This window comes from Pleurodeles waltl, chromosome 7 (genome assembly GCF_031143425.1).
Source record: "Pleurodeles waltl isolate 20211129_DDA chromosome 7, aPleWal1.hap1.20221129, whole genome shotgun sequence".
NCBI classification, from domain to species: domain Eukaryota; kingdom Metazoa; phylum Chordata; class Amphibia; order Caudata; family Salamandridae; genus Pleurodeles; species Pleurodeles waltl.
Genome location: NC_090446.1, coordinates 1,103,747,031 through 1,103,770,120, shown reverse-complemented (window position 1 = coordinate 1,103,770,120; position 23,090 = coordinate 1,103,747,031). Strand labels below are relative to the sequence as shown.

The 23,090-nt window shown below is 43.7% G+C and overlaps 1 protein-coding gene across 2 annotated transcripts in view; it reads left to right on the top strand.

The window, feature by feature from the left end:
* SPAG9 (sperm associated antigen 9) overlaps positions 1-23,090 on the top strand; it is a 1,094,694-nt gene that overhangs the window by 111,919 nt on the left and 959,685 nt on the right. For both annotated transcript variants that reach the window (XM_069200034.1, XM_069200033.1), the window contains exon 5: positions 9,931-10,084. In XM_069200034.1, the coding sequence (XP_069056135.1) occupies positions 9,931-10,084 (154 nt within the window). The remainder of the gene's footprint in view (positions 1-9,930; positions 10,085-23,090) is intronic.

Below are 23,090 nucleotides of genomic sequence, written 5' to 3'. Positions count from 1 at the left end.
GGCTGTATTTTGTCTAATTTCTTGATCTCCTTCAGGGGAATCCACAAAGTCTGGGTACCTCTAGAATCCCTGGGATGTTGGAAAAAAAGGACGAAAATTTGGCGTGGGTAGCTTATGTGAACAAAAAGTTATGAGGACCTAAGAGAGAACTGCCCCAAATAGCCAAAAAAGGCTTGGCACAGGAGGGGGGAAGGCCTGGAAGCGAAGGGGTTAAACTGGGAGCACTATCAGTGTGGATTCGATCTCCTCTGTACTGCAGAGTAGGGGACACAAGCAGTCTTGAACCAGTAGGTGTATGGAATTTCCATAGCTTGATCCTAGCCTAATAAGTGACGAAGCAGTGTACATGGTAAAAAACTGGCATGAGTAAACAAGCACTAGGAGAGGAAGCTGGTTTGTGGACTGTTAATACATTGTGATGGGTTCTTCTGAGAGGTGAGCCTTGAACCGTTTCCTAAATTGTGGCATTGTTGGAACAATCTTGATGGATGGAGGATCTTTGTTCCAGATTCTTGGTGCATTGATGAAAATGGTGTGCTGTGTTTTTTTTTCTGTTTACACTTCTTAGTCTGCAGTCCGCTGGTGTTCTCACTGTTGCGGTGCTGAGTACCAACAGAAATGGTGAGCTTGCAAATTAAATGGTGGTGCTGGTTTTGATGGCTTTGCAAATAATGCAAGTGGCAAAGGGAGTCAATGGAATTCCATCAGGATGGGGGTGATGTGATATTATTTCATCAGGCTCAGAATAAGTCTTTCTGGAGCGGGTAGGATGCCCCTAAAGGGGTGCCAGTGTGGAGTCTGGAAGCCCATAGATAAGGCATTATCACCATCCAGATGTGAGAGTACGAGGGTTTGAATAGCAGTTCTGAGGTTGCTTCTGAAAGAAGCAGTTTCTTTCTTTACAAGAGAGCAAGCTGGAACTTGGCCATTTTTATGGGTGAGCGCAAAGCGCTCCGTCCCATTCTGTAATCTCTTTGGGCTTCCAATCACGCCCATGTCATGTCAGTCACTTTCATTGGTTCATGGGCTTGCCTTTTAAAATCCGCTTGCTTTCATTTGTGAAAGGCATGCATACGTCATGACTTTTCCAGTGTTTAGCCCACCTACACAGCACCGATAAACTACTAAAAACATACGAGCCGCGATGTTTTCATCATGATGTCCGGACTACTTTATCTGTTTATTTTCCACACAGCGCGATCACGCTGCATTTTACATAGTTTGATTGCGCTGTTTTTTTTTTCTTCACAACGCTAATAGCTGTAACTCGCGCAAACGCGAGACCCGTTGCATTGGAAATGCTTGTTGTTTTCTTGCCACTGTGTTCCTTGTGGGGCATGTTGGTGTCCAAGAAAAATCCAGGTGACTTGGCATTCGGTGAAATTTGGGATTCAAAGCTATCAATGTTCATGTTATTGAGCCAGGTTTGTACTTTGTTTTATTTGCTGTTCTTGGCACATAACAAGAATTCTGTCTTCGTTGGGTTGAGCTTCAGATAGACGCTATACATTCAGGTTTGGATGACATGCAAGCTATGTTTAAGGTATTGGATGTGTGAAGCAGAGGAGACTTTCAAGCAGAGCAGTGTATCATTGGCTTATTGGTAAACCTTGAGGCTGTTAGCTGTAAGTATTGAACTAAGCGACTCCATGTAAAGGTTGAAGGTGGACCGTATGGGAAACATTATAGAACCCTGGGGTGGGGTCTCCAGTCTCTTGACGATGCGTGCAAAAGATTCTAGTTCATGTTTAAATTCGTATTTATTATCCATTTCACCTTGTTTGATCTTTTCTTAATGATTAGGCTGTCCTATATGGTCCTTTCAATTATCTTCTCTATGTTGATTTGGTTCCCCTTACTACTGTGACTTTTTTTTTTTTTCTATGCTTAGTCTAAAATGTTCTTACCACTATGGTGACAAACATAATAAAGTCCGTTATAACCACGTTAATTCCTTTTTCTGTGTGGGGTGCTGTAATAGATTGCCCTTTCTTCAAATTATCCAATTCCGTTACATACTGTTCTATTTTTGACAGAATGCTTCTAGCATTATTGTTACATGCTTTGTCCTAATCGTGACATAAACATTTGTGAAACATATCTTTACAATTCTCACTACATAATGGTGGGATGAACTTGGGCTCAGTCCTAGGTCAACTCCTGTTCAGTACTGAGTCATCAAATTCAGTATTTTGATCACTTCTTAAATATCTATTTGGTCCCCAGATTAATTTCTAAGAAATTGTTGGATGTTTTGGATTTCTTAATAGAAACTTCAGAAATAGTCTAAATCATATTCTGAGGTAATTTGTGTGGTGTAGATTGAGATCTAGAGAGTAAAGGGCACAGTAGTCACTCAATATGATGATGGACTTGGGTGCCCCTCTTAACTTGAGATCCTGGGTCTGATGTTTCACATGGAGTATACATGATAACGGTAGAGCCAGCTGTGGGCTTACATGATAGTGGAGATGAGAAAAGAAAAAAAATCTAAGATTTGCTGCCTAAACAGAAGCCTTTAATCCCAACAAAGACTTGGGGAAAGTGGGATTTTGGAATCGAAGGTAGAGGCTTGGGCTTAAATGGGTGTCGCGTTCTGTTTGGCGATAGACTGGTCCTGTGCCTTTTGATGACCAATTAGCTCTCCCTGCAATCCTTATGGTGAGGAATGCTGTTGTAGAATTTATGGTTTATTAAAACATTTATCTGTTAAGTTTTTGCCTTTGGATCAATAAACTCAACAATAAAGAAAGGATTGATAACTCCACTCCTTTGCTTCATCAGTTTGCAGATCCAAATGCTTTCTATAAATTCCCTGATACTCCTGCGCTTCTAGTTCAGCCAGTGTTCGATCATCAGCTTCAAAAATGAGTGCTACGAGTATGGACAGTTTTATTGTTTATACTTTTGAGGGCTTGCAAATACTATACCTAATTCTAACCCTTGTACGTTTATTGCAAATTTGTAAGTGTGTAATTAGCATCACACTTGCCGTGCTAAATCATACATTCTAAAACATTTTAGTGTATTTAGATTGTCTGATTTTGTGAGCAGCTGCTGATTTTGTAAAGTGTTCTTAGTCCAGCATCCACAATATAGTTGTTTCATAACATAAACCTATTTTTGACCCAATTCAGAATGATTTCCTTTGTTTGAAATTAGAAGATGCTACCAAGCACTTTGCATCTGCACTATTCGTTACTACTACAATAATTATTTGTGCTGGAGAAAATTTAGGAATGCCTAAGACATGTTTACGATGCTTGTGAATAAATGGCATTCACAAGGGATTATTCATATGCATGTTTTCCTTGTTACATTGTCTTGTATTAAGACAGTCTGTTGCAAACATTACATATGTTGTGCTCTTCCTGTATCTTGCTACTGTAGTATACACATTTTGTCATATGTCTGAGTTGATGGTATATAATAAGTGTTCATACATTCACAACTGTCTGTAATGTAAGGATATATGAGTACATATTGTTCTCATATGTACAACATAAAAGCATCTATAGTGTCCAATAGACATCCACCAAGAACTATCAATAAATCAAACCTTTTTTTCCCCTTACATGAAAACAAAGCAACTTCTTACACACATTACGGCAGGCATAACTAAGTGTTCTAAATGTCACATTTACATTGTAGCTGAGCATGTTCCGGGCTATGGTGCTGTGAAGAGGGAAAGGGTCTGTGAAAAGAAGTGTACGTATGTGTCCCCCAGCATAACAGCTTGGAATGTACTGAGGAAATAGCCACTGCGCCACTTTTAAATGCCCAAGAAGGGTGTGAAAGAATGGAAGGTCTATGGCCCAGTGTTGCCAGTCCAGAGTGCTTTTTGCTATGTATATGCCAACTTCGGATATCTAGGGCAACATTTTGTTATTAAACAACACCATTTAAGGTGGTCTCATGTTGTTTTGGTGGCCTATCGGAAGAGCAACAATTCATCCCAAACTTGTGAGTTGGATGTTTTCTGAGGCCAAGGACCTCCTCTTTATGTGGTGCTTTGCTTTTACAGTTAACTCACAAAGTGACTGCGCCAGTACAGTGTGCTATTCACTAGTTTCCAGTTCACTGTGATCGTCTTTTGGCTAGTATTAGCTAAACTATTTGTGAATTGTTATGTTTTTTGGGGTGGAGGAACAGTCCAGGATTGCAGTCCTTAAATGTATTTTGGCGGTCAAGACCCAACACAAGTCTCATCAGACAACCCAGCATCTACCAAAAGTGTTTAATTCTGGGCAGCTTCAAATCATAGCAGTAAAGCCTACCTGTTCTGTACCACTTCTTGAGAAGCCATATGTAAAGTTTGATTCATCATTCAAACTTTTAGGGTCAAGCTTGCGAGTGTATGCACTAGTGCATGTGTCTTGCTTGCAAGAGACTGTTATTAACAGAAAGGGCTTGGAGTCCGTCTGTTGCTTATCATTTGGTGGTTTGTGTGGCACTCTTCTTTTTTTAGCTGCATAATTGGTTACTACAGGCCTAACATCTTTTCCTTTCCTTTCTAGGGAGCAGGGACCAAGCACTGCATAATTCAACTTAATCAGTGCCTGTCAGCTGCTCCTGATGTAATTGAAGTACTATTTTGTTTCTTAACTTCTAGTGCAAACAAAAGGCGTGTGACTGGCAAAAGCATGCCCAGCAGGACAAACAAAATAGCAAAGTTGTATTTTCTTTAGTTAATTCTTTTATTTTTCCAAGTCTTCTTTTCTCACTTGCACTCATGTTTTGTTTTATTTTTGCTTGTGGATGCTGTTCTGAAAAGATGGCGATTATCTTGTTCTAAATATTGAAAAGCTCCATTGTTTCTTTCTTATGCAGTGCATCCTAATCCACCCCATTTCAATCCAATCCACCCCATTACAATCCACCCTTTACCAGCTCAATCCACCCCACTGCAATCCAAACCACTCTCCCTAGTCCAATTCACTCCAATCCACTGTACTCCAATCCACGACACTCCAATCCTCCCTCCCACCCCACCCCAATCCAAAACAACTAGCCTCCCTCCAATCTGCCCCTCTCCAATCAGGCCCTCTACTATCCACCCCATTACAATCCACCTCACCTCAACCCAATCCAATACACACCACTCCATCCCAAATCACCCCACCCCACTCCCCACACCAATTCAATCCTCCCCACACCAATCCAATTATCCCCCCACCAATCCAGTCCACCCCACTTCTGCTTAATGTACTCTACTTCACCCCAGTCCAATCCACCTGACCTCAATCCAATCTAACAATTGAGTCCTCCCTGCACTAATCTAGTTCACCCCTATCCAGCCCAATGAAGTCTAATTCACCCCATTCCAGTCCACCTCACTTGAGTCTCGTCCAGCCTCCTGGCCCCAATCCACCCCAACCCAATACACCACAATCCACCCCACTCCAATCCAAAACAGGCTGCTCCATTCCAATCTAAACAAGCATTTGCAATGCAATAGACCTCACATTTGCTTGAGTTGGGGCTATTGACATTTAAATGCATAAGTTTACTTTTTTTTTTTGCCACATTAATTGGTCAACCCTGCTGCATATTTCGGTCCTTTCTGACACATAATTCTAGTGGCCCTGCATATACTTAAAGGGCTAGTAGGCCTACTGGAATATTTTTTCAAATAATGCCCTTAAAACACAAACTACTCGCAGGTGCAAAACAAAGGTTTCAGCGTTGAGAAAGCTTAAAAAGACACTGAATTGTGGGAGGGGTTATTATTTTGGGGTTATCCACTGACCTCGTTTGGGGAACCAGAGTTGACCTAAACAGAAAGAGTATAGTGTTGAACACTTTGGTGGTGGTCCCATTGTCCTAGGACCACCACAGGCTTAGTTATGTGCAAATATGTTTTGAAAAAAGAATGCCCTGCTAAGTATTATGGGTTGGGTTTCTGAGTGTTGCAAATATTGTAGTATGTTGTCTGTAATGCTTAGACCAGCACCCAGGGGACACCATAATAAAAATAGCATTTATAAGAAACATGCTCATGTAACCATATAGTCAGCCCCTAGAGGGCATGACCACATGAATACAGAATGGCAGAAAATAATGGAGCTCAACCGTATATTTTGCTCCTAGAGAGTGTATGCTGTTATACATTTTCAAGGCTACCAGGCCTAATGCAACATTATTACAAACAAGGCCCTTAAAGCAGATAATACTCCCAGCTGTAAACCAAATTGTCCAGCAATGAGAGAGCTTAGAAAGACACTGAATGGTGGGAGGAGTTATTATTTTGGGTTTCCCACTACCTTAGTGTGGGGACCCAGAGTTGACCTAGACAATCTGCCCCACTCCAGTCCAAAGCAATCTGCCCCACTCCAATCCAGCCCTCTCCAATCCAGCCCTCTCCAATCCAGCCCACTCAAATCCGCCCCACTACAATCCACCCCACTAAAATCCAATCCACCTCACCTCAACCCAATACAATCCACACCACACCACCCCAAATCACCCACGCCAATCAACCACAATCCACCCCAATCAAGTCTACTTCACTCCAGTCCAATCCACCTCACCTCAATTCAGTCTACCACACAAGGCCCCAATCAACCCCAGTCCAGTACACCACAATCCACTTCATTTCAATTCCAAAATAATCTGCCCAACTCCACTCTGCCCCACTCCAATCCAAAACAACCTGCCGGACTCCAGTCCAAAACAATCTGCCCCACTCCAATCTGTCCCACTCCAGCATAATCTACCCACTCCAGTCTGCCCCACTCTAATCCAGAAAAGCCTCACTCCAATTCCCCACTCCAATCCACCCCATTCAACCCCATTCCAATCTGATCCACTGCATTCCAGTCCAGTCCACCCCACTCCAGTCCACTCCACCCACCCCAATCCAGTCCACCCCACTCCAGTGCACCTTAATCCATCCATTCCAATCAATGCTAGCCCACCTTAAACCACCCCACTCCATTCCAATCACTCCCACTCAGTCCAGTCCACCCCATTCAATCCAATTCACCCCAACTACAGTCCAAACCACCACAGTCCATCCCACTCAGATCCAGTACACTCAAATCCAGGCCACTCCAATCCATCCCACTCCAGAAAATTCACCCACTCCTTAAAAAAAAAAAAAAAAAAACACACAAAAAAATCCAACTCCCCAGTCCATTCCACCTCACTCCAACCTACACCACCCTAATCCATTACACCTCAATCCAATCCACCCTACCTAAATCCACTCCATCCATTTCCAGTCAACCTTAATCCAGTCCTTCCAATCTACTCAAACAATCCAATCCACCCCACTCAGTCCAATCCATTCAACTCTAGTCTACTCCACCCCACTAAAGTCCAGCACACCCCATCTAATCCACCCCGCTGAATCCACCTCTCTCCAACTCAACCCACCCTGCCCCAGTCCATCCCAGCCTAATACAGTGCAACCCAACCCAGTCCACCCAGCCCATTTCAGTCCACCCTATTCCACTCTAATCCAATATACTGCAGTCTGCTTCAGTCCAGTCCACCCCACTCCAGTCAACCCTACTACATTCCAATCCACCCCAGTCCTGTCCGCCCCCCTCCAGTCCAATCCACTCCACTCCAATCCACACACACTAATCCAATACATCCATCAACCCCACTCCAGTCCAATCTAATTCATCCTTCTCCAAACCACCCTACTCCAATTCAAACCACCCCACCTGCATACGGTCCACCCCAGCCCAGTTTTATCACTCCAATTCAGTCGACCCACCTAAATCCAGTCTAATCCACCCCTCTCCAACCCTATCGAATCCACCTCACCTCATTTCAATCCACCCCTCTCAATCCACCCCTCGCTACTTTAATCCTATCCACCCTACTGCATGAATCTACTTCAACCCACTTCACCCTGTTATATCCTACGACACTGCACTCTGACACTTTCTGCCACTGAACTCTTCTCCCCTCTACTCAACTCTACAACACTCTACTCCAACAAATCCTATCTATGACACTCTACGACACTACTCCCCCACTGCATGCCACTCCAAGCCACTGGCTTTTAGCCATGCTGAAAAGCATCCAGACTGGTGTACAACATGTCAAAAACACATTGTTAAAGTCAATATCTCTTTTATAGGCGAGACCTATTGGGTTTGTCAATGCTTGTTTTATTTAGGGAGTGATATATGCTGTATGAAAGTGGTTGAACTGAATGAGTTTGTCTGACATTCCTAGCTACTTTATAAGGGGTGCTCCGCCATTTTGTCCAATTCCTTATCATATATTTCCACCCTGACACTTCCAACTGAGTAGAGAGTCTGTATGTAGTCTTAAGTCTAGTTCTGCATCAGTGATCTTTCAAGTTCTGCAACCAGAGATCTGCGCTTAAGAAATTCCCCTTGCAGCAGTTCATACTCTTCAGGAAACCACACCGTTATGAAACAAATCCCCCTTACGTCACTCTTTTTACTGCTTCTATATAGTGCTGTTCTCTGGATTGAAATCCTGTGTTTTCCAACAGGCTGTTTAATAGAATCACAGGGTCATATGGTACTGTGATACAAGTCCTTAGTAAAGCTCTATCAAAAGAAAATATGTGCAGCTCTCAATAACTTTGCGCAAAATTGCTGGGCTTTTGTGATGTGTAGAGTAGTCTATTTAACAGTGTTTTACCATTGGTTATGAATTCTACGCCCACTTCCAATGTATTGTGGCAGTCTAACCAGTGAATAATCCATTGTGTTTGGCCGGCTATATGGTACCGCTCAAAATCCGGGGCTCTCAACTTGCCACCTTCCATCTAAAAGTATTCTAAATAAGATCTCGAGGCAGGGAATCTTACTCCCTGAAGATTGCATTTCAGACAATAACCAGGATATTGGCAAAGTAGTAAAGAAGCCTCGGGAGCATCGCATTTTGGACGAAGCTACAAGTCCAGCAACAGACAGTGCATTGTCCTTCAAAAGACCAACTGACAGTGTAAAACATTCATTGTGCGCTCCAGCTTTCCCTCTTGCAGATCATGGTCAGAGTAGTAAATTTGTATCCGCAAATATCTGAAGGTATTGGGCTTCTTATTAATCACCTCACTCCTATTTACCTCTTTGGTTGTACTGGATAAAAACAGAATTTGCTCTAGTACACTTGAAGGCTGGAGGTATTCATAAATACTCGAAGGGCATCCACTAGCGGGTGTAAAACTTCTTTAATATCTTTCATACACTATAAAAGGTCATCTGCATATAAGATTGGAGTAACACCCTTTATAGGAATACTAGGTTTAGTTTTGAGGGTTGTTTTTGTGGTATCTCCTGCAATTCTACATGTTGCATAAAAGCACAAGCCTTGGCACACTGGGCCTTTTTGTGAAAGAGCCTTTTCTTGTTCTCTGAGGTATACTGTGTGCTTAACAAGACACTTCTCCTGAAGGCACATAAATGTACTCCCTAGGCTATTACAGAGTACCAAATGGCTGAACCCTGTGTGAATGTAAATTAAGCCTGTGCCTACGTTTCCCTTTACATTCTGATGCATACTTTATCTTTTAAATATGGTCAGGAGTTCTTGAGTGAAAAGCATTTGAAAAATAAATCTGCTATTTATCATGATTTGAAAACATCAAATTCAGCGTACAGTTATGAGTACATAAGATGTTTTGTTTTTGCACAGTATTTTAAAATGCTTTTTTTCTTTTACCTTTTTAAGCAATACTTTACAAATAAACTTTGGCAACGCCACCAGCTCAGCATTCACTTTATTGCAAAACGAATAGGTGTTCCCACCTTTTTTTGTTAAAGCGGGGTGGTGCCATTAGAAATTTTGAAACTGCTTGTGCATGACTGACAGTTAAAACGAGGCCCTTGGTGATGTGATGGCTCTCTAGCCATCTCAAAATAGCTTAACAAGATAGCAATGTAATGAGACTTATAACTGTATTGAAGATAATGAAACTATGTTCTCCTTTCATTTCAGGAAAGACCGTCCTGTGTCACTTGGAATCTTTCCACTGCCTGCAGGCAACACATTAATTATTCCTGACGCTCCAAAAGAGATAGTGGAAATACGTAGATCAGAAACATGGAAATTTGAAGAACCAGGCAAGTCGTGCTTCAGCACTAGTCTTAAGGTAAGGAAAAAAAAGTTCATGATGTTTCCAAAGATGTAAACTACTATAGTAGAAGCTGTTAATTTGTTGTATCTAACAACACTTACTTTCAGGGTGTATTGATTAAAGTCATATTTTACTTTTGCTGCCAGTAATCTTTTTATCGTTCGTAGGATTTGTTGAATATGAAAACTTACTTTTTCAGAATGCACTACACAGTGTCACTGTAGGTCTATTGTTTAGAAGAACTGATCAGTTGCTCATCAAACAATGTAAAATGCTTTTAAAAAATGATCAAATTAGGACTTCTAGAGCATTCCTACACTTTAAGGTGATTTGGGATGTTCTAAAATGGCACACTTATTTCACCGTGGTCGTTGGTAAATAATCTTGGTGCTGGCATTTGACTTTAGTGGTAGTAGCTATTGGTGATGCTAGCAGCAGTGAATATTTGTGAAATACCTTGGGCACTTGAACTTCTTTTTTTTTTTTTTATTTTTTTTTTTATAAACAGCTTTATTGATTTTATTGTGGCAGCAACAACATAATAACAATAGGTCACATCTACACCACTGGTACGTACCAATGTATAATTCCTGGCTGGGCTTAAACAGAACACACCCTTATATTATTTTGTCCAAGGACACATTTGGCTGTTATTACCGTGGTTAAAAGACTTCTCATTATCAGACATCACAAAACCCCTTTGCATTTCCCCCACACTTTGTTATATTTAGCTGTGCACCTTTGCATCTCGTACACTAGCTTTTCCTGCTCAGCACACCAGTCTATTCCCTGCCTCCACTGAGCAAGCGTTGACGCTGCCTCAGTGTTCAGTGGGTAAGGTATGCAATTTGTAGGTAATATGTTGTACCACTCGGAGGCGGGTAGTTACGGTCAGGCTTCTTGGGGCCATTAAGGCGTCCCGCCAGTCCTCTTCTTCCATCTGACCCAGCCAGTCCTCCCATCGCTCCCTGAGACTTGTGAGCGGCTTTGCCTTGTTGGTGATCAAGGTATGGTATATCTGGGACACCCCACCCTTGCCCAAGTCACCCATTAGGACCTTCGCCTCAGCCGGACTAAACTCTGGGAGGACCGTGGATGTGGGCACATAGTGCATGTCGGAGCTGCAGGTATTTATGAAACTGGATCTTGGAGAGTGGGTACTGCTGTTGGAGTTCCTGGAAGGACAGCATTTGGGAACCCTCCCAGACGTCCCCTAGAAGTGAAATGCCTATGTTACCCCATTTATGGAACCCTTCCAAGGTGGAGACTTCACGTAGCCACGTTCCCCGCCACAGTGGGGTTTGCTGGGTGAGACTTGCTCACCACCCTGTTTCCTGTTGTGCTGCCCTCCACCCTGTAAGTACCATTCTCATCACTTCAGGAACCTCTCATGGGAGGGAGGCACCATATAACAACTCCAGTATCTCGGGGATGCCCATTGTCAAAAGTTCAAGGTGGTATGCTGGGTCTGACCACCCCCCCCAGCCAATCATTAAGTACCAGCAGTTGTGTAGCTAGATAACAGATATAAGCTGACATCGCAAGCCCCCTTCGTTTACGTCGCACTGACAGGTGTGGAGTGCAAGTCGTGGGTGAGAGTTATGCCACAGAAATTGCCACACCACTGCGTCCATCTCTTTAAACCATAGCTTGGGGAGCTGTTAGGGGAAGTTCTGGAGAAGATAAAGGAAACTGGGTAGGATCATCATCTTATACAGTGCTACTCTTCCCATGACATTAAGGGGTAGAGTCTGCCATCTCTTGAGGTCCTCCCTAATCTTCTGGGTGAGCGGTGTGATGTTAAGTGACCATGCTAACTCAGGCAAAAGGGCCACAGTGATATCCAGGTATTGAAAGCTGTTATGTTGAATAGGGATGTTGTCCTACCAAGCATAGCAGTCCCTTGCAGGATGCAATGGGACCAGTATGGACTTACTAGGGTTAAGCGTCAGGCCTGAGGTCTCAGAAAATAGTTTCAGTAGTTGCAGACACCGGGGACCACTACTGGCTGGATTAGTAAAGGAGTACACCGTTGGTATACAAGGCGATGCAGTCCTCAAATCCGGTGGGCCAAGCCCATCTGCTGATTAGCGGGTCTTCCCTTATGATTTTCACCAGGAGTTCGATCGCTAGGGTGAAAAGAAGCAGGGATAATGGGCATCCCTGATGGGTCCACCAGTGGATGGGTAAGGGTGCCGAAACTACCCAGTTCACCTGCACGCGGGCAGTTGTATGAATGAAGGAGCCGTACCAGCCTCCGATATATAGGGCCAATTCCTGCTTTTATGAGCACCTGGGAGAGATATGGAAGGATGTTGAGGGTGGATGGAACTTCAGAAGCACTACAGTAGTGGCCTGGTCGAGGTCTGAGGGGAAGTTTCCTGTCCGCTCGGCTTCCACATACAGGTTCAACAAGTGTGGGGCTAAAAGGTCACCACACTTACTATAGAGCACCGCAGGAAACCCATCCAGGCCTAGGGTCTTACCCGGGGCCAGTGCTGAAATAGCATCTCTAATTTCCTCCAGCGCTATGAGTTCATAAAAGTCTTTTTTTTCCCTGCGGCAGAGATGCTGGGAGGGACACATCGCGCAACAGTGGGGCCCCCCATTCCGATTTGGGTCGCGGACGCTCTGTGTAAAGCGCTGTGTAGCGGGACAATTCTACCAGCTAGGGGTCGGGACAGCAGCCAGTGCAGTAGCTTACCATTTTTGTCACCCCACCCATATATTCGAGCTGTCAAGGCACGCCACATGTGCTTTGCAGATTTGAGGGTAAGATGACCGATTTTCTCTCTAATTAGTCCCAGTTGCCTGGTAGTGGATGCATGATTGGTTGGGGAGAGTTGCATTTCCAGACATAGTGCCTGGGTCTTTAAGCTCGTTACTTGCTGGTTCTGCACGCGCTCTCGTACCCGGAGAAGATGTCTGGCATGCCCTTGGAGGGTGGCCTTGCAGGCGGCCCATATTGTACCAGATGATTTCACTGAACCAATATTGTGCGTGAAGTAGTGAGTGAGTTCCTCTCTCAGGGCTTGGACATAGGCGTTGTCCTGGAGGTACCAAGCGTCCAGCAGCACAGGGGGCGTTGCACCGTGCCAGGGTCGTCTGTCTGTACAAGAAGTAGTGGATGATCTGAGATCCAGTACGGGAGTATCTCTGCGCTCTCTGCATTCTGGGGTGCCAAACGGGCTACACATCACAAAGACCCATCCCATCCGCCCAGCGGTGTAGTTGCTTGGCTCGGGCGTTCTGACTCACTGATGGCATACTGGTGGCTTCAGCCTCCTGGTTCATGACGGCATTACAGTCACCCCCTAGGAGTGTCAAGCCCGGGGGGAGTTGCCCTAAAACCTCCTGGAGGGTCTCCAGGAATCGTTTGAGTGCACTTGGGGGGGGGGGGGGGGGGGCTGTGGCATACACACTCAGGAGATTAACTGACTGCTTAGTGTGCCAGACACTGCAACATATCGGCCTTGCGGGTCTAGCTTAGTTGCGGTGATCACTATGGGTAATGACTGGTGTAATAGGATCGCCGCTACCCTAGAACCACTAGAGAAGCCTGCATCGTATACCCTTTCGTAGCCACCTTGCGAGAGCATAGGGCAACGAGTGCCCTGTAAGTGTGTTTTCTGGAACACTATAGAGGGGGCAAAGTGACGAACGGCGCCAAAAACCGTGGAGTGCTTAATCTTGTCTAGGAGTACATTGACATTCCAGGAAAGTATCTTTTACTTGCACTTATTTGTTTACAAATCGAGCACTGATGCAGATTGTAAGGGAGTCATTGATATTGCATAAAGGCATGTTCATAGTTACATATTTTTAGACGAGGTATAACATATTTGATATTCTGAATTAGGGTGGTCCCAAGTACTTAAGAATGCATGTTATTTTTTATGAAGGGAAACTACATCCATTACACACATACTAAATCTGTCTTGTACAGGAGAAAAATTTGCAACAGTTAAGATAACTATTATTAGAGGAAAATACACTACCTGGAGATGAAGATAATTGTCTATCCTATTCCTACTGGGAAGCGGCCACAAAGGCAAGGATTCTGGCTCTAAAGGCTTATACCTTTGTTTGCTAAATTGAACTTTGAAAGAGAAACGGATATACAGTTTGGGTTTAACCCCACACTTTGGATCCAGATATTTTTGATCTACCAGCAGACATTTCCAATTACTCCTTACATCTTTCAAGGTGTCTTTTTATGAATATGTATCAGCTCAGCTTGATACAGATATAAAACACAAATACATTGAAGTGAAAGATGATTGTTAAGAATTTAAACCTTATAACACTTACACTTTGTGAATGGCACAAGCACAGGCACAGTTATTGGCTCCGTAGAAAGCTAACCCTGAGGAGATTGCAGTGAGATTTGCAGACTTGGCCCATTAAGTTTAATGATATAATCTAGGCTTGGGAAGCGTGACCAACACCGTGATGAAGCCTGACTGGCCATTTGTGTTTGCTGCAGCTGGGTTGTACAACGCCGCTCTAGCCAGGGGCCTGCCCCAATGCACAGACCAGGGCTTTATGAGGGGACCACACCGGTCTACTAAAGGGGCCTAAATTGCCGGTGAGGCCCGTGGGAGCTCTGGCGCCTGCCATTTTGACAAAGAATACTCTCTGCAGGGGGCCCTTGCATCACCTGCCTTCCACTGTCTGGCCCTGGTGATAAGGCTTGTGAAGACTAGGAAGCATTATGGATTTTTTGCTAAAAATGGCATCAAGAAAAGGTTCTTTGTGCTAGGATCACCCTCTTTACAGCTTTCAAGAAGCAGCAGAATTGTATCAAAAAGCTATTTTGTTACCGTATTTCATTTTTCTTGTAGCTAGCCTGTTTTCCCTACTTTTTGTTGACCTACTTGCAGATTGTAGTGGAAACAGGTGTGTGTTATGCCATTAATTGTGTTTGACCAATGACTTTGTGTTTCACCACTGCGCATATTAGTTGCACAATGTTCACCAGTAGCACATTACATGTTGTATTCAGTTTAGCTGCCTATTGGCTTTAACATAGCATTAGTCATTACATTTGGTATTCAGTTTAGCTGCCTATTGGCTTTAACGTGGAGTTAGGCATTGCAGTTGAGCTGTGTTTTTCCAAGCTGTATTTTTCCACATGGGTGACCAAGCTGTATTTTTCAAATTGAATTCACCCGAACCCTAACATAATAAGAGAGTGTATTTTTGGTGATTTTCCTTTCTGCTCAGCCTTGGGGAGAGGAACGGCTTAGGAGATCTGGCCAATCTCCAATGGCTTGTTTTATTTCCCGAGTCTGAGAGGAAGGGGCAGTTTTTTGTAACGGTGGCCCTGTGGCAGCAGCAGGGAGAGATCTTTCAGGACTTCAGTCAAGAGCGGACGTCAGCTGCCTGGCTCCCGTTTGGGTGGAAAGTCTTTCTTGCAGTTGAACTGGAGTCATCAACTTGAAGATAGGAGAAAGATGACAAGCAGTGATAGGCCCTACGGTGATGCAATTTTGACTTTTATTCTTTGCTTTGAAGTTATGCTATAATGTAATCACATGTATTTGCTGTGGGAAACGGCTTAAAGGCCGACACCCGATCAACGAAGTCCTGCTTAACGAAAGCGGAACAACGCTTTCGTTAACCACGACTTCTTTGTTTTGTGCCTTAACCACGCATGTGCTGAACAACGCACATGCGTGATTAAGGCACAAACAAGGGAGTTGGCTGAGGAGGACGACGAGGCGACGACTCAGGTAAGTGGGGTGGGGGTTGGGGTTATTTTTTGGTTTGGGGGCAGGGGTGGGGGGGGTCGGGATGTTTTCTGGTAAGTGGGGTGGGGGTATTTTTTGGTTTGGGGGTGGGGTGTTTTCGGTTTGGAGTGGGGGGGTCAGGTGTTTTTTGGTTTTGGGGGGCGGGGGTGGGAGGGTTGGGGTGTTTTTTAGGTTTGCGGGCGGGGGTGGGGGTTGGGGTGTTTTTTGGTTTGGGTGCAGGGGTGGGGGGTCGGGGTGACGCATGCAGGAACAATGGATGCCTGTCACTAATTCCTTTACCAGGAATGCCTTTACAACAAAAAATAGTTGTTCAGGCATTCGTGGTAAAGGCATTAGTGGTAACAACAAGGTCGTTGTTCCGACCTCGTTGTTCAGGCACTTGTTGTTCCGGCAGGCGTCGTTCCGACATACATTCATTTGCTGTGTACATTGCAATTGAGAAGTACTTTGATATATTTTGCTTTCATTGCTGTGACTACTTTTAAACGTGTGCTTCCAATCTACTAATCTCGTCTTTCAGGAACCTCGTGGTGAAGTAATAATAATAATAAATGCCTTCTTTAAACTAAGAAGTGCATTCCAGAGAAGTTTTGTCAGCTCAGTCATAAGATAAGAGAGGAAAGCAAAACAGTGTGTAAAAACCCATGGGTGATCCCAGAAAGATATATATTTCTAAAAAGTAGACATACTACATCTGTACTCTAATACAGGAGAATCATTTGTTTAGATAGTTTAAGGTTTTGCCCAAATAAATTAATTGTTGAAATAAAAAAAAATGAAACGGACTATAAACAATAGACATTGGTGACAACATTTTCATCTGACAATTTTGTCCCAAAGGTTGAGTTTCAAAAGTAGGAAACAGTTCCATCCGATAGCCCCTTTTAATCGCAGAGGTATATAGTGTTTGTAGGTTCTCCAAAAACATGCAATATCCAGAGCCAACAAACGAGCTGCAGCTAATAATAATTAATGATTTTTCATTGTATACCGACCATACAGCAATTTGTGGTAAAATATAATAAATGAATATGAAAACCTATATATTTTTTCAAATGTACACAGAATACTGATTTTAGGCGTAGTGACTATTTGTGCACCTCTGAATTTATCATGTGATTCAGAGGGCATTATTTCTTGCACACAGGCTTACATTTAGAAGTCAGACATGTTGAGAAATCCAATATGTAATAAATAATCTTCTACTATATTGTTTACCCACATGTCTCCCAGTTCAAAACGCTACCCTGTTTGTGTGTCTGGGCCTAGCATCTGTGACTCAAAACATGCCATAAGCTTCACCCAGTACAGTCAACACTTTTTACAATGTGGTTAGCTGTGGATTCTGATAAAAACAGTTAACCACAGATTCATCACTTATAAAAGTTTGCCCAGAAATGTTTGAGCATTATCTCTGTGCTACTGTAAGTGGATCAAAGCACCTCTCACTGATGGCGTTCTGCCCTGGAAATATGCGGGGCCCATATATATATGCCACTCCTGCACAGTGATATAAGTTCCTTCCTTTCGGCACCACCAGATGTGGATTCAGAACTACCTTTCATCTCTTTGAGACATTTTTTTATTACATTTTTTCAGTGTCCAAGGGAAATGTCACTTCAGAGTCGAAGTTTCAAGCCTGGTAAGCACTGTTGTACCCAAAGGTCGGTGGCAGATCATCACCAGATTTGTCTGTGGTGCTTGGCGTCGAGCCACGAATCAAAGATCTACAGAGACTTTGTGTCGAAGATCTGAAGACCATACGGTACCGCCAGGCAAAGCTCAGTCACCAAGCATCAGAAGAAACCACACTGTTACTGGTCCAGGTATACGGTTCGGCCTCAGTACCGTTCACAGTTCAGGAGCCACAGGAATCAATCCTAGGATTGATTGTCTTTGTCCTCCAAATCTTCGGGTAAGCGGAAGAAGCAGCACAAAAATTCCAAATGGAACTCTGCCCCTTCATGCCACACTTGAACTTCTGAGATGGCACGTGGATGGTCCCATGCCTCTAGATCTTGCTTCTGAAGTCAGTGAGCTTCTCTCCCCATTCCTCAACTTGTTCTGTCACAGCTCAAGTTTCTAGGGCACTCTGCAGCACAGAGACCGTTTCAAAACTTCCACAAGGCTGTGCTCAAACTTGTCAGACTACTTCCAGCTCCTCCTGGTGTGCTTTTGAGTCACATGGACCTGCAAGGAGCTTGATCTTGGTTATCACCAGTATAGTCACCCTCTGCAACAGTTGAACCCTCTGAAGTAGTCACCAGGCTGCTTTTGGCGCCTATATCCACTCCTTCTCTGGTTCCACAACCCCCTAGAATATCGATGCCAACTCCATTGACATCAGAGGAGGAGGTGTCCATTTTATTCTCGGACTCAGAGTTGGTGCTAATACAACATCAACTGAGTCTGCGCATGGTTGCAGTCGAATCACATCCTGCACAGCTTTACATTCTATTCCTACAAGGAAGATCCCACACGTTACTTTCCTTATTTTGCACAGATTCTGATGATGACGCAGAAGATGAGACTTGACAACCCCACTATGAAGATAAGGGGTTTGATGACCTAGAAAACGCTAGAAATCACAACACCACTCTTGGCTCTGGCCTCCAAAGTTTTGGACCTCCAGCTCCCCACCTTAGAGCTCAGCTATCTATCCAAAAGATGAGGAATCTGTAGTTAGCAGTGTCTATCAGAAGGAAATGTTACTCACTCCTAGTTCTCTTCCAGGGGAATCCTCCTCAAATTCATAAGCACTGAATAGTCTCGCCCACGTGCAGGGATCCCGGAGCTCTTTTAAACAGTATACATATATGTATAAATCAGAATTTGTACCATAGTACTGTGTGTGTGGTGTGTGTGTGTGTGTGTGTGTGTGTGTGTGTGTGTATCTATCTGAATGTAAAAAGGTTCTAACCATCTCCTGAAAAGGTTACTTAAAGATGTCTGCCTATTTGAGTATCTGCTCTGGGGTCAGAATCTAGACAATAGAGTCTAGTGAATGTATATGCAGATCTCCAAGTAGCTGCCTGACGAATGTCTGAAATAGAAACATTCCGAAGAAAAGCTGTGATGGCAGCCTTTTCCCATGTAGAATGTGCTTTAGGTCTACTGGAAAGGGTTTTATTTGCTAATTGTTTTGAAAGAATGGTGTCTGATACAATCCATATAGAAATAGATTGCTTAGAAGAAGGCAAGCCTTGTAAGTATTGGACTATAGTTCATGAAAAGACAGTTTGGCTGTCCTGTATCCATAGTTTTCTCTAGGTAACATATTAAGACTTTTTCAACATTTGGAGCATGCAAGACGTTCTCTGCTGGCTTTTAAGGATTAGGGACAGTGGGTAAGGAAATCACTTTTTTATGTGGAAATACAAAACTACCTTAGGGAGAAAACTTGGGTGCGTCCTCATAATCACTTTATTGTTGTGGAATACTGGTTATGGTTCAATGGCGCATAGAGCCTGATTCTCACTAACTGAATGCACAGAAGTGATCACAACTAGAAAAGCTGTGTTTGATGGCATGTGTGGCTGTAGATACACATGCTGTACATACTTCCATCTAGTGTTGGGTACAGAAAGTTGCAAGTGTTTTGTTTTTGTTTTTGCTGGTAATGCACATGGGCATCGACTCCACTGTTAAATGTTTTTTTTTTCACCGTTGGGTCCGGTCATGTTTTCAACGAGCTCCGGTTCGAGACCGTCTTTAGGCCTATTTTCCTTCCTTTGCGTTATGGGACCAAAGAAACTCTGCATCGGATTGACAAGTTTCGATCGAGGCCCCCCCGGACTGCACCCTTTGGCTGACATTTTCTCAACTCTATCTCCTCAAGAATGAAATCCTAATGGAACGGAAGTGCCATCCCAAGTATCCGTGGACCGACCCGCAACACATCTGCAACCTCTGTTGCTGGAAGATGAGGCCTGCCAGTCTTTCCGATTGAAAAAGGCCCAGCGAGATTGTAGAGCTCACCATCACAAAATCCAGAGGCACTAAATTGAGGGCACACTGGATACTTTTGGACTCCAAGACACAATGTCTGAGCAGGAACAGTAGCAGGAACTGGGCTGCTGAGGAAGAGGCTTTTTTAATCAAATACTGCTTCTCGGAAGTCAACACTGTCCTCAAAATGCAGCAAAATCCTCTGGCTCAACCAACAGTGAGTAAAAGTTGCCCTTCTCTTTCCAAAAAAGTCCACCAGCGTGGAAGCAAAAGCTATTAGGCCACCACTACCTTCAGGTCATGTCAGGCACTGAAAAACTCACTCGGATGACCCACTACCGAGCTTGGCTCTGAAAAGCAAACCGAAGCCTTCCACTTTGATGGTGAACCCCATCAACGTCGGCACTGAAAGCTTCCACATCTCACTCTATGCCTGCTGTTTCAGCACTGAAAAAATTAGTGTCTGCCTTGGACAACCCGCACCAAAAGTCAAGAGCGCTTCTGTGCCGAAAGGACTGAAATACCTACAGTCTTGGAGTCGGCAACCTCCCTTAAGCCTATCCTACATATAATGAAGCAACAGCCGCATGCTAATTAATATCCACTTTATATTCAACCCCAAAGGGGGTGAGTTTTGGTTAAAACTGTTGTCACTAATCCTCCCTAACTACAACTTTAAAAAAAAAAAAAGAGGATCTTGATACATCTATGCCTCAAGCTAATCAAAAAAGAATGGCTAGAGACTCGGTTGAGATTCACCCACCTCTGCCTACATCCCAAACACCACCTCCTCCATCTCAAAGTGACCCTCTTGATATTACCCCACAGGGCTCACCTCATTCATTCCATGATACCTAAAAGACCTGGGATGATGATATGCCTTTTCATACAGACCCCTGGTCTCAATACCATATTGACCCATATGTAGATACTGACACAGATGTTTACCCAGCTAGACCATCCCCACTGGATGATACTACTTCCTTTCAGGCACTTATCGGAGGGCAGCCACATATCAAGTACCCCTTCACAAAGAACCCATTGAAGATGACTTTCTTTTTTAAACACATCTCATAAAGCCACACAATATTTTCCTCATGCTTAAAGGCATGATGAGGCATGCAGACTGTATTTTTCAGGACCCTCTTGGGCATGTATAATCAGTTTTCATGTGGGGGAAAAAATATAAGGCTTCCACATCTGATCCCGTTTTTATCAAAGGTCAGATACCAGCAGACTCTTTAGTGGCCCCTAATGCCATAAAAAGAGCCAACCCACAAGCTCATTAATGCCTCTGGCAAGTGTGTTGCTGCTCAGTCAGCCAGACATTGGAGGATCCCCCAATACAAAAGGATTGCTTGCCAGGTATGATCGTGCCCATTAGGATGAAACGGTGGCACTCTTCCAGTACCTACCAGATTAGCACAGGAAAAAAAGGACAAGAAATTGTCAGGAAGGGTCAATTAATGTCCATTAATTCAATTAGCTGTGCCTTAGACTCAGCTGATACAACAGCAAGAGGGATAAACCCCAGTATTCTCTTACACCAGCATGGGTGGCTTTGCATTTCTGGGTTTAAACAAGAGGAACAGCAGACAATATTAAACATACCCTTTGGCTAGAAGCATCTTTTTGGCCCACAAGTAGATCAGAAGGTTGAAAAGATGTAAAAGGATAATGAAGTGGCCGAGTCCATGGGAGCGTTACAAATCCCTGCCTCACATTGTACTTTCAAAATATAAACATCCTCAATCTCCTGGACCAGAGACTTCATTATCACACCGAAAAGGTCAACCTCCCAGAGACGATTTTACAAAGGCTCCTATAAAGGAAACAACTATAGCAGTAAGGGAAAAACACCCTCCCCTAGAACCTCTTCCACTCCCCTAAGCAGTGACTCACTTCACCTTTCCTCAGATTATCAAACACCTATAGTAGGAGGACTTCAGCTGTTTCTCCAACACTGGCAAAATATCACAACAGACCAATGGGTGTTGGAAATGATCCAACCTGATTACTGTTTGGAGCTCAGTTCCACAGCTCCAAACATTCCCCCTCGCACTTAGACTTTCACGGGAACATATCACTCTCCTAAAACGGGAAGTGCAGGCTTTTACTAGCCAGAGGAGCAATAGAGCCAGTTCCCCTAACCCATCAGGCAACCAGAGTTTAATCACCATACTTTCTCATACTCAAAAAGGCCAGCTCCTTAAGACCTTTCCTAGATCTCAGACCTTTAAATCATTACGTCATATCAGAACATTTTCACATGGTAACACTTAAAGATGTGATCCCACTGCTTCAACAGGGAGACTTTTTTTTAAATCAGATTTGAAGGACGCCTACTTTCATATTCTTATACAGCCAGCACATCACAAATACCGCAGATTTGTGATAGCAGGACACTACCAATTCAAAGTGCTCCCGTTCGGGGTCACAACATCACCAAGTGTGTTAACGATATGCCTCGCAGTTGTTGCAGTTCACTTGCGCGCACAGAAAATTCATGTCTTCCCATACCTAGATGACTGGTTCATCAAAGCCAGTACCCTCAATCAATGCTTGCATCATACTAATGTCACAATAGACTTACTTCATTAACTAGGTTTCTCAATCAATTTCCAAAAGGCACATCTAAATCCACTTCAAATACAACCCTATCTAGGAGCCATTCTCAACACATTGTCTACCCAAATGCAACAAGAATACAAAGTTTTCACGCGCAACATTCGTCCCAATCACCCAGTCGCAGTACAATCTGTCATAAAACTTCTTGGAATGCTGGCTTCTTGCATTGTACCACATTTCCCATCTTCACATGATTGTTTATCACAGAAGAACAAACTGGAGAAATTGTTTTAATAAAAACATTTCTCAAGAACCAGAATCATTGATCTTGACTCTTAATTTTGGGTGGATTCCCTCTTTTACTTTTCCTGTCTCCACATGTCTGTTGCAGGAATTTCTTTCAAACCAATGGTCTCAGGCACAGCGTCTTCTAGAGGATCTAGTGTTGGTAGACAGCTGCACCTATCGCCCTGTGCAGTGGTGGAACAAAAACAGTTTTCTGAAGGGGTGGCCTTTTCTGGACCCTGTTCCACAGATCATCCTGACAATGGATGCTAGTCAGGCAGGGCATGGTGCTCCTCTCTAGAACCTCACAGTCCAGGGTCTTTGGCATCACACACATCGGAACTTCCACATCAAAAATCTAGAGTTGCTAGCTGTTACTCAAATCATTTGTAAGTCATTTTATCAACAGAGCAGGTCTCATACGCACAGACAACATGAGAACCATGTATTATGTGCAAAAATATGGG